We start from the raw sequence: 15,100 nt of genomic DNA, 5'->3' as shown, positions 1-15,100 counted from the left end.
TGTTCTTTTGGCATCATTTATTTTTTTTAATCAGGAATTATTCCTAATGAAGCATTTTGGGTGTAATACCTGACAAAGCGCTGGTGCTGAGGGATTTTCTGTCCATGACGGCACAGCTCTCGCTCCGAAGTCTCTTCCACATGGCGCTTTGTGCTTTCGAGGGGGTCGGCTCGCTCTAAAACATACAGAGAGAGCATGCGGTGCATTAGAGTTTTAAACGTAAATAATCAACCACGTAACAATTATAAACGATCATTTCAGAGACTTTCGAGATGCTTGATCTAACTGGCGTTTTGTACGATTTTAAAACACTTTTGATAGAGAGGTTTCTTATTGAATGCTTGAAATGAAAATGCACGAGTAGGACTGGATATTGAAGGAAAGGCGACCAACAAACTGTCAAATATGAACCAACCATCGTCATCTGTGTGAACGAGCGCTTGAAATTGTTGGCGACGGAAAGTCGAGCTGGACTTAAATCTCTGTAGTTCTGCACAAAGCTCTCCATGGGCCTGCGGAAAAAAAGCACTGGAGTCATTCAACGCAAATCTGAAGACGGCAGCTTTCTAAATGTTATTTTGCAAGACTGAACCAAGGCAAACAGCCTGTAACATGCAGAATCACCTTTGCAGATAAGACGGCATGTGATTTGCTGGCACAGTTTGGCAAGAGCGCTTTGCAGCTAAAGGATCCATCATTCCTGCCTTACTGGGTATGGGAGGGTCGGGCGGCCACTGCAGGTTTTGACGGCCTCCCATAGAGGACAGCGGGGTGCTGGCCGGGTCATGGTAGGGAGGCATCTGCATGGGGCCCCTGCTGTAGGGCACAGACGGCCAGGACTCCACAGAGCCTCCGCCGATGCTCTGCTTGTCCCCTCCTGAGCTCATGTTGGCCTGGAAGTGGGCGGCTGAAGGGGAGCTCAAGGGCTGGAAGAGGCTGGTGATGTTGCTGAAGCTCTGCTGGTTGCTTCCCAGGGCCCCGATCTCGGACGGCGGCTCTTCCTGGCAGATGGGATTGAGCTGGAAGTCCTCACCGTCCATTGGGATGTAGGGAGCCAGAGTCTCCAAGTCCAGATCGCTCAGGTCAGTCTGGGAGGTCAAGGGAGAGGTCAAAGGTCAGCAGGACTGGATTTTATATGCAACACCTGATTTTTTTCTTTTTCGTCATCGTAAAATATCTCTGGATACGATAAAAGACCTTCAAAATTGTTTTGTTTTCTCTTTCAGAAATTAAAAAAAGTAGTTTTTGAAACAAAATAAATCAAAATAAAACATAAAATGTTTAAGTATGTTTTTGTGCAAAAATGTTTTTTCATGATCATTCTCTATTTTTGTACATATTTAAATTTTTTAAATAAGTTTAATATTTGTTTTTTGAAAATATTTAAAAAGGTAAAAAATAAACATAAGTTTTCTTAGAGATTTCAACCACTAATATCAGTTATAATCCGCATATATATATATATATAATAATATATATATATATATATATATATATATATATATATACACACACACACACACACACACACATTACATAGAGTGGTACATTATTAAACATGATTAATATTCCAGTTTGAATGTGTTAACCTCTTGATTGCAGGAGGTCTTTGTCTCCTGTGTGTCCAAGGAAAACAGTTTCTCGGTGAGCTCCACCTTCAGGTCGCTGTCCACTGAGGTGTAGTAATCTCCAGGGCTGCTGGGCTGTTCAATACACAACATAGTCTATGAGCGCACACTGTACGTAATCAGTGTTCTTACGCGACGGGAAGACGTAGCATGTGTGTTTACCGTGGAGCAGCTGCTCAGGCTGGGAGTTGTACTGCTGGCCGGCGGAGCCTGGGGCACAGAGAAAGTGGCGGCCATCTTGGCCATGTCTCCAGCGTAGCTCGCCTTGTGTCCGTCGTGAACGGAGCGAGAGACGGCAGGAGCGACAGAAGAAGCTTTGCTGTACATCGTGTGCTCCTCGTACTGAGGGTTACCTGAAAGAAGAATGAATTGAGCAGATGAAGATTTGTAGGTGTGGAATAAAACCGAGATATAATTGTTATATTGTTACCAATATAACAGTCGGTCGGATAAGTAGCTGGTTTTATTTGTCAGATGACCCTGTTAGCTTGACTTCTGATTGTCTAGCTGCTTATCAGCATGCCTATTATTAACATTATGGCTGTTTAACACAAAATTAATGCCGTATTCTGCATGATCATATTTTAGCTCTCTTAAACATACCCCATATCTAAACTTAAATGGGTTACAATGTGGTTTCGTGTTTTTCTTTCTCTTTGGAGTGTTAGTATCTGTTTGTACGCATATAAGATTCGTAAAGTAGCAAAGACTAAAGCTTTAATGCGTGTATAAATATTACCTTAACCTTTCGAATGATGGCGTATAGTGCAATTCAATTATTATTCATTTTAATTATTATTAATGACTTATTATTTAGAATGAATACTCATTTAATTGCACTATAGATTTTTAAAGTAGTCTTTAATTGCTCACAAAGGCTGCATTTATCTGATCAAAAATTACAATAAAAACTGTAATATTGAAAAATAATATTACTATTTAATGTAACTGCTTTCTGTATGAATACATTTTAAAAATGCAATTTAACCCTGTGACGCAAAGCCGAATTTAGTCATTAGAAATCATTCTATAATATAAATGTTCAAATCTTTGGTGTTAACGTGAAAAGGAAATCTTTTGTAACAGTACAAATGTCTCTACTGTCACTTTTTGAGGGATCTGAAGTGATTTTTAATTTCTGAATAAAATTAGCCTGAATTAAAATATGAGGTTTATATAGTTATTTTTTCTTTGGACTTGCTGTATGTTCTCCAGTTTCCCTGCTGTGTGCGTTAGGGTCTCGCAAGCCACTGGAGCCCCTGTACCAGTCCAAAACTACAAAAAAGTCGCCGTTTCTCACCAAAGTCGAGAGAGATGATGGTGTCACCAGGTGTGGGTGCGAGCTGGGTGAGATCCTCGGGCTCCTCTTTGAGTTTGGTGTAGAGCGCTTCCCCTGGCTCGCTGCCCAGGCCTCCTTCGCTTGGACTGAAGAAACGGTTCAAGTGCTGAGGCTTGAACAGAGACTCGGTCTGGTCCATAGAGAAGATCATAGCCTTCTCCTCAACGTCGCTAAGAAAAGAGACTCTGGTGAGTACAACGCTGCAGTGAAGCTGATGTGCCTCAAAAGAGCCGTGTTAGCATTCATCGGTTTCCCCCTTTGAGTCCCACAGAAAAAAATAGCGACATAAAAGGTTCGGAACAACTACATTTTTGCACGAACTATCCCTTGGAGTTGTATTTTTTGTCTTTAATTGGATTACAAGCGTCGATGAGCAGAGCGCAGAAAGTTCCAGGCCGCAGATCCAGTACAAACATCACATCGCAAGCTTTGTCACCTTTCTTTTTTCCGCCTTACCTCAGCACGTAGTTCACGCACACAATGCACTGGGGCTGGGAGTTGCGACTGTTGTAGATGACGGTACCCTGGGTCTCCACCCACACGTAGCCCCCGCTCTTAGCCAACATCCTGTACTGACCGCTCACCGCCTGGCCCTTAGTGCACACTAGTGAGGGAAGGAGAGGAAAATAGCGTCTTGAGAACGCAAAATCGACCGACATTTTGATTTAATGGCCGCTCTAAATGTTTTCTCAGGCGTTAGACGTGTTGTTTTGAGGATCTCTAAGAGGGTCTTGGGTAGCTATAACGTAAACCGGGACAGACAGCCGGACCCATCGAGGGAAAGCTAACATAAGCAACAGGACAAACAGAGGGACGCAGACAATGAGGGATTGCTGATCTGAGTTTTGACAGTCTGTCTCCATGGCACGTTCGCGCTGGACTCGGTCCAGATCTGCCGTGGGAAAGCATGGGTTTCGGGTCAAGCGGTTCACGGCCGGCCTGTGCATGCGCTGCTCTGCAGGACGGCCACGCTGCTGCATACGAGCGCTCAGAAAGGAAATCGTATAGAAAGTGTCAAGTCCTCCCAAAACATCCCCCAAACCATTTAAATAAAACATATGCATGTATTCCGTCCCACTAGCCTGCACTGAAATGGTTTTTAAATACGGCGGGAAGATATTTTTATGCGTTCCGATTAATCTCAATCAAACTCTTTTGACTAGGTTAAAAAGAAACAGCTAACTAACACAATACAAACACAATAAAAAAATAAAAAAACTGAAGATTTGTGAAAATTTTAGAAAACAAACTTACATATGTACACACATATATATACATACATGTATAATTACAATAAAAACTGTGATGTTGTAAAATACTACTACTATTTAAAATAACTGCTTGCTATTTAAATATATTTAAAATTTTGATTTATTTCTGAAAATGATCAAATAAAAAAAAACTTAAAAAATCATATGTTGATTTGTAGCTTATAAAACATTTATTCTTATTATTATAAATGTATAGGGTTGGATCTGTACACTTTTTTTAATTGAAATATGTCTCTTATGCTTATTAATGCTATATTTATTTGACAGCAAACAGCAATGCTGTGATATATTTTTAGAGTTTAAATGAGTGGTCTTGTATTTGAATATATTTGAAAACGAAATGTATCCCTGTGAAGCAAAGCTGAATTTCCAGCATCATTGCTCCAGTCTTCAGCGTCGCATGATCCTTCAGAAATCAGTTTAATATACTGATTTGTTTATGTACCATTTCACATTTTATTCAGAATCATGGCATTTAGGGGAGTAACGACTCTCGTGTCGTACGGTTCATGGTCGTTTTCCCAATCAAAGTGATCATCCTTATCTCCTTGTTAGTGAGGACTATGGAGTAAACAGAGCAAGTTACTATTTAGTCTTTTGGAACGCACTTGTCAAAGGAAGTGATGTCATTTCCACATTATCTTCAATTAGGGAGGTTCCCCTGACAACGAACGCAGCGAATAAACACGCATTTTATATTTTAAAGTTTTAAAAGCTAACAACGATAAAAAGACTTTTATGACACAGAAACAGCTGACGCACATCGAGCTGCGTCCGTTGTCACGGGAACATCCCAGCTGAAGATAAAGAGGAAATGACATCACTCACTTTGACAAGTGCACTCCAAAAGGATAAAGGAAGTCCCCACCAACAAGGGCATAAGGATGATCGCTTTGATTTGGAAAATGACTATAAACCATACGATACATGACACCCCTAATAGCCTTTATTTGAAATATAAACATTTCGTAACATTATAAATCTTTACCGTCACATCTGATCGATTTTAATGCACTCTTCTTGAATAAAAGTAGTTAAAAAGATCCACGCATTTTGAACGGTACTGTACATCCTGAGCCGACTTGAGCTAAATAATGAAGCTATTGTCTTTCAGAGCAGAATATGAATTGTCTCCGCAGTTGAGTTTCCATAAATGATTCTGGCATTTTTCCTGTTTACGTCTGTGAAGCTGCTTTGACGGTCTGCATTGTATAAAGCGCTACAGAAGTAAAAGTGACTTGACATGTTTGTTATTTTAATTTATGAAGCCATAGATGTGCTACTTATAGAGCGGGATCACGATGTCAGCTGAGGCCTGAGCATTCACCATTAATAACTTTCATTTATGACTGTTTCTTTCTTCTTTGCTTGCGTACATGACGAGAAAGATTTGCAGCAGAGATGTAACCAGGTAAAATAAAATAAATGCATAGGTTTGCAATCTGTAAGACCGTGTCTTGGAATATTTAAATGTTTTTTTTATGCTTGTTTGATAAACGATAGAAAGTCTTAGAGAGGTTTCAAAGCTGATTAGAAAAGAAAGAGACAAATAAGTCACGAGGCAGCTCCACTCTCAACTAGCCTGATCCAGATCAACACTTTTTTTTTTTTTTTTTTTTTCTCTACACACTTTGAAAAGACTAATTACATGTTAACGTCACGGTGGACAGAAGCCACTCCACATCCAGCATCTGATTAGGAAGCAATCTGGGACACCTGGCCAGGTCGAGGAGCACCGTAGCTGCGCTCTTATCTCCTCTGTCACCCCTAATGGGCTTCAAGATCTCCTAATGGCTGCTCCGCTCACCCTTAATAGAAACAATCCAATAAGGCTCTTTTGAATCGTATTCATAACTCAAACATGCAATGCAAAATGCAATTTGTCTGAAATGCAATTTGACTCAGGGGAGCTGGCAACCTTAGTGTGTGTGTGTGTGTGTATACACACACACACACACACACACACACACTTATATATTGTTGTTTGTAAACCGTATGTGTTTGTGGACGTCATCGGATATTAGGTTTCACCTCTGCTTAGCAAGAAAGAGACAAATAAATGAAAGTTAAAAGAAATCATTTGCAGACATAATGTCGTTGGTATAAAAAAAAATTAGAGGAGAGGAATATGCTATATGTTTGTTATGACGTAAAAAATGTATATATAAACAATAAATTAATTGAATAAATAAATTACAAATTCAATATTGAAATCAATACATAAATAATATAATTTAATATTATTATTTAACAAAATATGTTGCTAGCTGTGGGTTTTAAGTGGAAACAGTATTAACACTTTCTTTTCTTTCCTTTTCTTTTCTTTATAAACAAATTTAATATACAAAAAATAAATGTGTATATATATATTAATAACTAATAATGCTAAGATTAATACTGCAAATGCTTAAGTCTGAGGTCAGTAAGGTTTGTAAACTTTTTACAAAAGATTTTTCCATACCGTTTTAATTTATATATATTTTTAAATGAGTTTTTTCTGTGATCAAAGCTGAATTTACAGAATCATTACTAGTCTACCGGATACTTTATGTGATGCTTTAAATGTGACTCTTTTGCATAACTGTCTTCATTGTCACTTTTGATCAATATAGAGTATATGGAAACCTATTTCGAAACCTATTTTGGCGATATCGGTCATAAAAACAATTCGTGCATGTTATTCTGATTAAACTGCTTTTCCACAAAAGGTTTAATTAGACAATGCACAATGAACAGGATTCAGAGCATTATGAGATTGCTGGGAAAAGAGGTCAATAGCTTTATGCATTCAGAAAGAAAGTGAGTGAATGTGTGTGTGTGTGTGTGTGTGTGTGTGTGCATATAGACATGTAGCATATATCAGATAGCTGTTGTGTTTTAACTCTCTAATCCTCTTCTCTTTAATGCACGCAATGGCAAGGCGATGCTAGGAGCGTGTGTTGTGTGCAGCAGCAGTCATATGACTGCACATGCGGACGCGATTTTCCTTTCTTAAATATGGTCCATTATTTCCCAGTAGCACATGCTCGAAGCGCGTTTCCTCACACAAGGGTGCAAATGAATGACACGTACGGTTCTGGTGGCTTTTGGTGACGCTGTCGGAGTCCAGAGCATGATAAAACTCATACGCCGACCGGCCCAGGAGATCTTCAGGACTGTAACCCATCAACTCGGTAACTCTGGAAAGGGTGAGAGGCAAATAACATCACACACACACACACACACACACACACACGCATTAACACACCCAGCTGTACAAAAGCTCTCAGCTATTTTCTTTGATCTGCACAAGCTTAGTATTTAGCTTAGCCAATTTAATAATGATCCATTTCATGTGATTTTTTTGGGCTGATATCAAGTGTTTCAGGAGGACCTCGTGTTTTCTGTGAGGGTGAATAATTACAATTTACCAACCATAATATAACATAATGGATGGACATTTAAAGTCAGTTTCTACATAATTATTAATAGATTTTTAATAAAATGGCAATTGGCCATTTTACACCATTAACTGAACAAAACTGAAAACTAATAACCATAATGATGCCATTCTCCTCTATAGCTGCTTTAATGAAATTGAATTAGTAACTGATGAATTGTACATTATATAATATAGAATAATTGTGACTAATATTAAATGAAACCCAATCAGATATGCATAAGTATTTACATTTATATTTAAACGAAAATAATTCATTTAACATTAAATAAAATTAATATTTAAATTAAATATAATAGTAAATGATTATTGTAAATAAAACAGTCCTGTGTTTTTGCTGAAAATAAAACCACACTAAAAATCTTTGCTATTAACAACAGCAACAACGTGTCTTATGTAATTTTTAAAAAATATTTTTGCATTGACACTGTATGCCAGTTACTGTGATAATGTCATTTAACCAAGGCCTTTTAAGTGTGTGTTATGTGTAATGTGTGTGTGTGTGTGTGTTTGTGTAATTAATGTGACACTGTATGCAGGAGAGAGTGTGTGTGTGTGTGTGTGTTCAGTCATTGAACTAACCACCTATGAGCCTATAAGGCACACTGTGTGTGTGTGTGTGTGTGTGTGTGTGTGTGTGTGAGTGTTTGACTGGCTATTTTGAAATACACAGAGGTTGTTTAATGAAGGCCTTGGACCCCATCCTAGATCTTTCCATAGACACTCTGCTCCAAGAATGAAATAATCATGATTTAGACCAATCTTCTCTGGATGTGTGCGAGCTGACATCACAATAATGACCGTAATTACCTCTGGATGCGAGCTGGAATACATTAAATGACTCTACTTTTCTCTTATTCTTCAAGGTGACATTAGTCCCTTGTAGAAAGCAGGGCACACTTTCAAAAGCTGCCGAGGACAGCATTTTAGCAATCATGACGTCCATTAAACACGTCTCATCTGGTCTTTAATGCAGTGTTTTTCTCCAGTTCCTCATGCAGGATTTAATGACAAACCAGCCATTATCCATGTGTGCAGGTCAATGACATGATTTATGATATCTGTTATCAGTTAATTTAACATTAAAAACCTTGTTTCCTTTAAAAAAGAAGGGTTTGGAGCGGTTCTTACAAATTTGGAGTTGTCGTATGAATTTTGCACTAAATATGTTTTACTGTATATGTTATTCAGATACGGCTGGATCTCTGGTGTTTACGAGCGCCGTTGATTAGCAGGGAAGCAGGTTTAGTGCTGCGGTCTGGGTGGAGACGTTAATCACAGAAAACACGACGGGGAACACTTTGAACCGTGGAGAACAGAGACTTCTGTGTGTCAGAGGAGACAAGAGGAAATGTTTCGGTGTGAACGATGGTTCAATGATGCCGCTGGGAGTCACACATTTCCACCACGCCACCGCTCGTCTGGGCCTGAAGGGCCAACCGCATTTCATTTACCAAATTAAGAGTCGTTTTAGGTAGTGCCCGCTCAACATCTTCACCCTGCAGCTGCTGACCTTTATATTTTGGCTCATTTGCGTTAAACACATTTTCTTCCTACTGCCAATGTTGTTATTGTTAACTAAGACTTAACTTTTTTTTAAATTTAAATAAAGCTGAAATAAAATAAAATATACATAAAGAAATTAGATGGAAATTTTGTCATGGCAACTGATTGAGATAAAATAAGTTTAGGTAGAAGAAATAAATATAAAAAAAATAGGTAATAAATAATCAGAAAAAAACAAACTATAATATAATGTTAAATATAAAGGTTAATGCAATTTATTTATAACTGTTATTATTGCAAACAGCAATAAAATAAGAGAGAGAGACAGAGTTTGTTTGTTTATTTATTACATATATTTATTTAGGGAAATTTGACGAATTGTTATGAAATGTTATGGTAGAACTTTACCAAATGTTTTATTTTTATTTGTCATATTATTTTTGCAATATTATTTTCGTTTTATACAAGTAATCGAAAACATTATATTTTGTTTACTGTTAATCATTTACATTATTTAATCCTTTTTTTTTTTATTAAGTCACGTAAAGCATGGATTTTAATTCATTAAAATACGGCAAACCTCATGCAAACTTAAAAGAAAATAAAAAAACCTTTTAAATGTATTGTATTTTATTTTCTATTTTATTTCATTTTTATTGAATTTAATTTAATTTAATTTTTCATTCAATTTCTATTCGATTTTATTTCCATCCGTCCTTTCCATCCGACTGTGTGTGTGGTATCAGACCCGTCACCGGGATCAAAGTTCATGAGTACTGGTGTCTCTGTGAGTTAGTACCTGTCATCACAGTAAGTGAACTTCATGTCCATGCTGTGGCGGCTCAGGAAGGTCCTGCTGTCGAGCGGCGTGTCGATGTTTGATGGATGGGCGATGGGCTCACACATCATGACCACGCAGGCGAGCGGCGGCTCTTTAAATCCACACAGCACTCGCGCGGGACAGCCGCTACACACCTTCAGGTGTCCCGTGCAGTGCAGCACCTGAAAGAACATCCGCACCAGCGTGAGCCACGCGAGCGACGTCTGACGCCAGGCCGGCGCTCATCACACACACGACTCACTCACCTTCCAGCTCGCGGACTTCAGGTTAACGGTGCGCCCGCGATTCGTCACGGTGCACTTCATCCTCATGAAGAAATCCCTCTCTGTGCTCAGCTCCTTGCCTTTCTTTCCCATGCCTGCACATCAACACACGCACACACACACACACACACACACACACACACACACGCACACACACAAACGTAAAGAGCGTCTCAGTTTAGACACGGGCCAAAAATCCCAGGAAAACATTCCTAGCATTCTCTTTCCGTGCAAAACGGAAGCCTAAACTCAACGCAAATATTTTTTCTCGGGTTATCAAATTCCTAAACATCTTACAGCGCTTTCAGCTTTCGAAATCATCACGTTTTACAAAAATAAATGTGTAAGCTAAAGCCGAGCTGAATTACAAGCCGAAGGAAAATATGACTGTTTGAACAGTTAATGCGTGTCTTGTTCTCAGCGAACAGTCTTCCGCGCTCTGCAGAGAAGTGACAAGCCTTCAAAAAACACTTTGTGCTCCACAGAAGAAAGAAAGTCATTCAGGACTGAAACGGTATGAGGTCGAGGAATCAATTTTTTTTATTTGTGTGTAAACTTCAGCATTAAACTCCATATTTATAAAACAGTCATCAGAGATCCACCACTGGCCTACAGCACAGAGGCCTGTAAAATCTGTTTATTAGTCAAGAACTGGAACGGAATTGAATTCAATTTCATAAACCCTATATCATTTAACAATTTAATGCAAGCTGAACAAAAACACAAACATTTTAAGGCCCTATGAAATCACTTTTGTGAAATCACATTTGTTTTTATTTAAAATAATTAAAAATCATAAATAGCGAAAAAATGTATTCCATTAAACGGAGGATTCCATTTGAATAATTTCATTTATTTTTTGCAATAATCTTAAAGCATGGAATATGCTCAAAGGTTAATACTCAAAAATACCTAAATACCCTAAAATACCTTTTTTTTACAAGAAATGTTTTCTTTTTTTCCATTTTTCAATTTTAAAAATCAAATAAACATGACTTTTTGAATTAAGGTTTTAAAACGCTGATAAAGAGCGAGCGCTGTCTTGTTTTGGACCATCTCACCTCTCAACAGCTCGCTTCATTACAGTGAAGGAGGCGTCCACCTGAAATAGCTCAATGGATCTTGACCTTGAGGTGAGAGGTTATGAGAGGCGTGTAAAGTGTGGAGGTCAAATAAAGACGACGCAGAATAAAAGGGGAAGGGGCTGTGGGTGCGTGTTTTTTTCTTCACATAACCGATCCCCTCCTACGAACCCATGTGCTTTCATGTGCGCGTGTGTTAGCAGAAGTAATAAAAAGGTTTCTTGAGAGCCACTTTCTCTACGGCTGAAACCACTAGAGTCTAATTCACCTTCAAGAAAAAAGCCCGTATGGAAGCACGTGAAGCGAATTTCACGCTGCACCAGGTTTTATATGCTTTCACATGCTTTTTGTAGATAACTCAGAGTTTGCAATGCACAGATGTTTTCAGCGGTTCAACGTGCCGATTTTCCCTCCCTTTTTCTCCGGCTTTGTCTACGTACAGCAGGATTTGAAGCTGGCGAAGCTGAATGAACAGAGGTGACATACCGGCTTTGAGACTGAGGTTCTCGCGGATCTCCTCGTGGTCACAGGGGTGAGTGAAATCAAAGATGCTGTGCCCCGTGAGCTCCACCTGCACACAAACAGGTCCGTTTCATGCATTTTTAGGGGTTTTTCCCCTGACTTAAATTATAGTGCGACCTGGATTTGTGAAAATTACTTTTCATGCAGTAACACAGCTCTAAGTGAATGAAAACACCCCGCAAAGTTTTCAATCAGAAAGTGTATGAAGTGGTTGTCTCTCAAAAGAAAGAGTCGACTCTGAATCGTTGAAACGAATCGCTTTTCAAAACGAGTCCCAAGTCCTTCATGCTGATGTTAAAATTAAACATTAGCATATTGCCCCGCCCACTTGTTGGTCTTTTCTCATTGGTCATTCTTTGCCACTGGGAGCGGTAAAAGCTCACAAACACTGCTTTAAATGAAATCGAAAAATAATCACTGTTGAGGAGTCGTTGAACAAATACGGTAAAAATAAATGCATATTATAAGAAAGAAAAAATTTACTTTGCATGCATGTCAACCTGTTGCTTGAGACTCTCAAAACTAAAATATGAAGCTTTCATAATCCATAATAGGGGCACTTTAATGCTTTTATATATCAAAGATGCGTTAAATAGATCAGAAGTGACAGCACAGACTTTTATATTGTTACAAAAGATTTATAATTCGACTTAACGCTGCTTTTTTAATCTTTGCATTCTTCAAACTGTATGATAGTTTCTTCACAGTACTTAATAAACAATATAAGAGCAATGTTTCTTGAGCAGTAAATCAGCATATTAGAATGTGATGCTCAGAAATAAATAACATTTTAAATATATCAGAAAACAGTTATGTTGGACTGTAATAATATTTCAAAATATTGCTGTTTTAATTGTTTATTTACTTTATATAAATGGAGCATTTTTGAGCACAAGAGACTTCTTTCAAGCATTCATTTCTTCACCTACCCTAAAAGTTTCGATCATACTGTATATTACATGATACTTTGTTTTTGCATAAAGATAAATCCTGATTTATAACAATTATGATTATGAAATTATTTGGATGATTTAGCACCATATTCAATGCTACCAGTTTTTACATAATACACCACTAACTATTTTATTAAGCATTACATAAATGCCTTTTTTTGTTGTTGTTGTAAAATGTGATTCACAAAGGCCATGCATCTTTAATCTTTATCGCGAAGGCAAATAATCAGATAACAAACAGATAGCGGGCCGCAGCTCTACAAAACAGCAGCCATGTGCAAGGAAGCAATTGGCAGGCATGAGATAAGTCCAAGAGCTTCTGCAAGGGTACGAAAAAAAAAAAGCGACACATCCTTCCTCCCATACAGCGCTTGAAGGAAGAGGGCTTGTGCTGTGCTTAATAATGGCATCTGAGATTAAGTGAGCCCAGAGGAAACCAACGGCAAACAGACAAACCGCTAATAATAGCAGGACTAAAGGTGAGTGTCTGTCTGGATGGGGTTGTGTTCGTACTCACCTGAGTGAGACCCATGAATTTGTTGATGTTCTCCGACAAGAAGATCATGTCTCCGTCTGATGTTACCACGCTAATGAAGCCGCCCAGTGACTTCAGATACCAGTTGTCCATCAGTCTGTCTACGTCTGTCGTCTCTGTGGCGGTAGCACAGGCTGTAACAGGGCACAAACACCAGACTTTGAGAACACACACACACACACACACACACACACACACACACACACACACACTTGCTAGTCTTGCTCCGGCTCTTAAGTCCATGGCAGACGTCCAAAACAAACAACAGCAACTTCATCCTGCTACTCCGAGCCCCCAACAACACTGACCTCCCTTCTGTCACACACACACACACACACACACACACACACACACACACACACACACACCAGACACCCCCATACAGTCATACACAGACACCCACAATGCCCTGCTGTTCGGCGGGCACTAAATCTGTGCAGTCTTTCAGTTTAAAGAGACAAGCGCCAGCTGTTCTGTGGAAAACCCACATCTGTGAGAAACGTGGGAAGGGGCCGATATTTGTGGTCATGCTTCTCTGAAGATCACATGCTCTTTTGGAAAAATACATAAACTTATGCAAGCCGATGTAAAGATACAGTATATAGGTAGCACTCTCTTTAATGCGCTCGCGCTTGGCTTCTGATGCATGAAGCATTAATAATATAATAATGCAGCGGGGCTCCAAAGATTGATGCCACATTGAAAAACAAATAAACAGTAAGCAGTAAGTAAATAATAATAAAGAAAACAATAATTTTAATAATAATAATAATAATATTGGTAGTTGACAAATAAAAATTAGACGGTGTCCTGTGGTGTGAATTTGAAAAAAAAAAAAAAAAAAAAGTAGGAAAAAAACAAACAAAAAAACAAGGAAAAAGTTATCTTAATTTTTAACAAGCAACATGAGAGAGATTTATGTTCAATGTTAGAGGGTTTTTTTGTACATTTATCTGTCACACCATAGGACACATTGGTTATTATTAATATTAAAAATATATTTCAAAACAGGCATCAAAACAAAAAGGTCAAAGAAAGAACTGCACTGCTAACTAGTAGGCCCTGCTGTATATACATGGCGATTTATTATTGATTAAACAATAAAACAAACAGTTGATTATTTGGATTATTATACCCCCTCTGAAACATGGCTGGGGTGTCAGCCTGCAGTAGATCTGGCAGAGCTTCAGGAGGGAGGTGGACTGGACAAGGACATGGGGAACAGAGCGGTCGGAAGCCTGTGATTGCTCCAGTGTGCTTCCTTCAGATAAGAAACTTTCTCAAGGCCCACTGAGAGCCCGGGGCTGGATTTGGGCCGAGCCTGGAGACCACGGCCCCAGGAGAATCAGACTAACGTCTTTGAAGGGTTCTTGCCCTGGGGCTTTTAATCTGAGATGAAACAAAACTGCGCCCCAAATTTTGGCTTTCAGAAATTGATCATCTGGAAGTGAATTCGACTAATCTGAAAACATCTGCTGGAGACAGACAAGCGTTTACAGGCGCATATGATCACCTGAGCTAGAAATATTGATTATGACCGCTGATATCTCAAGGTCGTGCAGAACATCTGGCAACACTTTTGCCCATCAAGATTGCAGGATGCTCTGCTTTACGTAATGTGTGCTAAAGGTGATGGGTGTTATTAATAACGCAACGCAAAATGAAACAAAAACTAACAAACTAAAAATACAACGCAACAGACAAAAAAAAAAAACATAAGC

General features: G+C 38.7%; 1 protein-coding gene across 2 annotated transcripts in view; it reads right to left on the bottom strand.

The window, feature by feature from the left end:
• epas1b (endothelial PAS domain protein 1b) overlaps nucleotides 1-15,100 on the bottom strand; it is a 34,400-nt gene that overhangs the window by 2,772 nt on the left and 16,528 nt on the right. Inside the window, exons 3-14 of one of the 2 annotated variants that reach the window (XM_043254655.1) lie at nucleotides 13,362-13,513; nucleotides 11,856-11,940; nucleotides 10,270-10,382; nucleotides 9,983-10,185; nucleotides 7,311-7,417; nucleotides 3,424-3,571; nucleotides 2,929-3,137; nucleotides 1,791-1,981; nucleotides 1,590-1,703; nucleotides 625-1,088; nucleotides 416-512; nucleotides 70-175 (exon numbers count right to left, since the gene is read on the bottom strand). In XM_043254655.1, coding sequence (XP_043110590.1) covers nucleotides 70-175; nucleotides 416-512; nucleotides 625-1,088; nucleotides 1,590-1,703; nucleotides 1,791-1,981; nucleotides 2,929-3,137; nucleotides 3,424-3,571; nucleotides 7,311-7,417; nucleotides 9,983-10,185; nucleotides 10,270-10,382; nucleotides 11,856-11,940; nucleotides 13,362-13,513 — 1,989 coding nt within the window. Of the gene's footprint in view, nucleotides 1-69; nucleotides 176-415; nucleotides 513-624; nucleotides 1,089-1,589; nucleotides 1,704-1,790; nucleotides 1,982-2,928; nucleotides 3,138-3,423; nucleotides 3,572-7,310; nucleotides 7,418-9,982; nucleotides 10,186-10,269; nucleotides 10,383-11,855; nucleotides 11,941-13,361; nucleotides 13,514-15,100 lie in introns of those variants that run through there. The other variant, XM_043254656.1, reaches the window with a different exon arrangement.

Source organism: Puntigrus tetrazona, chromosome 13 (genome assembly GCF_018831695.1).
Source record: "Puntigrus tetrazona isolate hp1 chromosome 13, ASM1883169v1, whole genome shotgun sequence".
Lineage (NCBI taxonomy): Eukaryota > Metazoa > Chordata > Actinopteri > Cypriniformes > Cyprinidae > Puntigrus > Puntigrus tetrazona.
The sequence above is the reverse complement of the archived record's forward strand: the minus strand, read 5'-3'. Positions and strand labels throughout refer to the sequence as shown.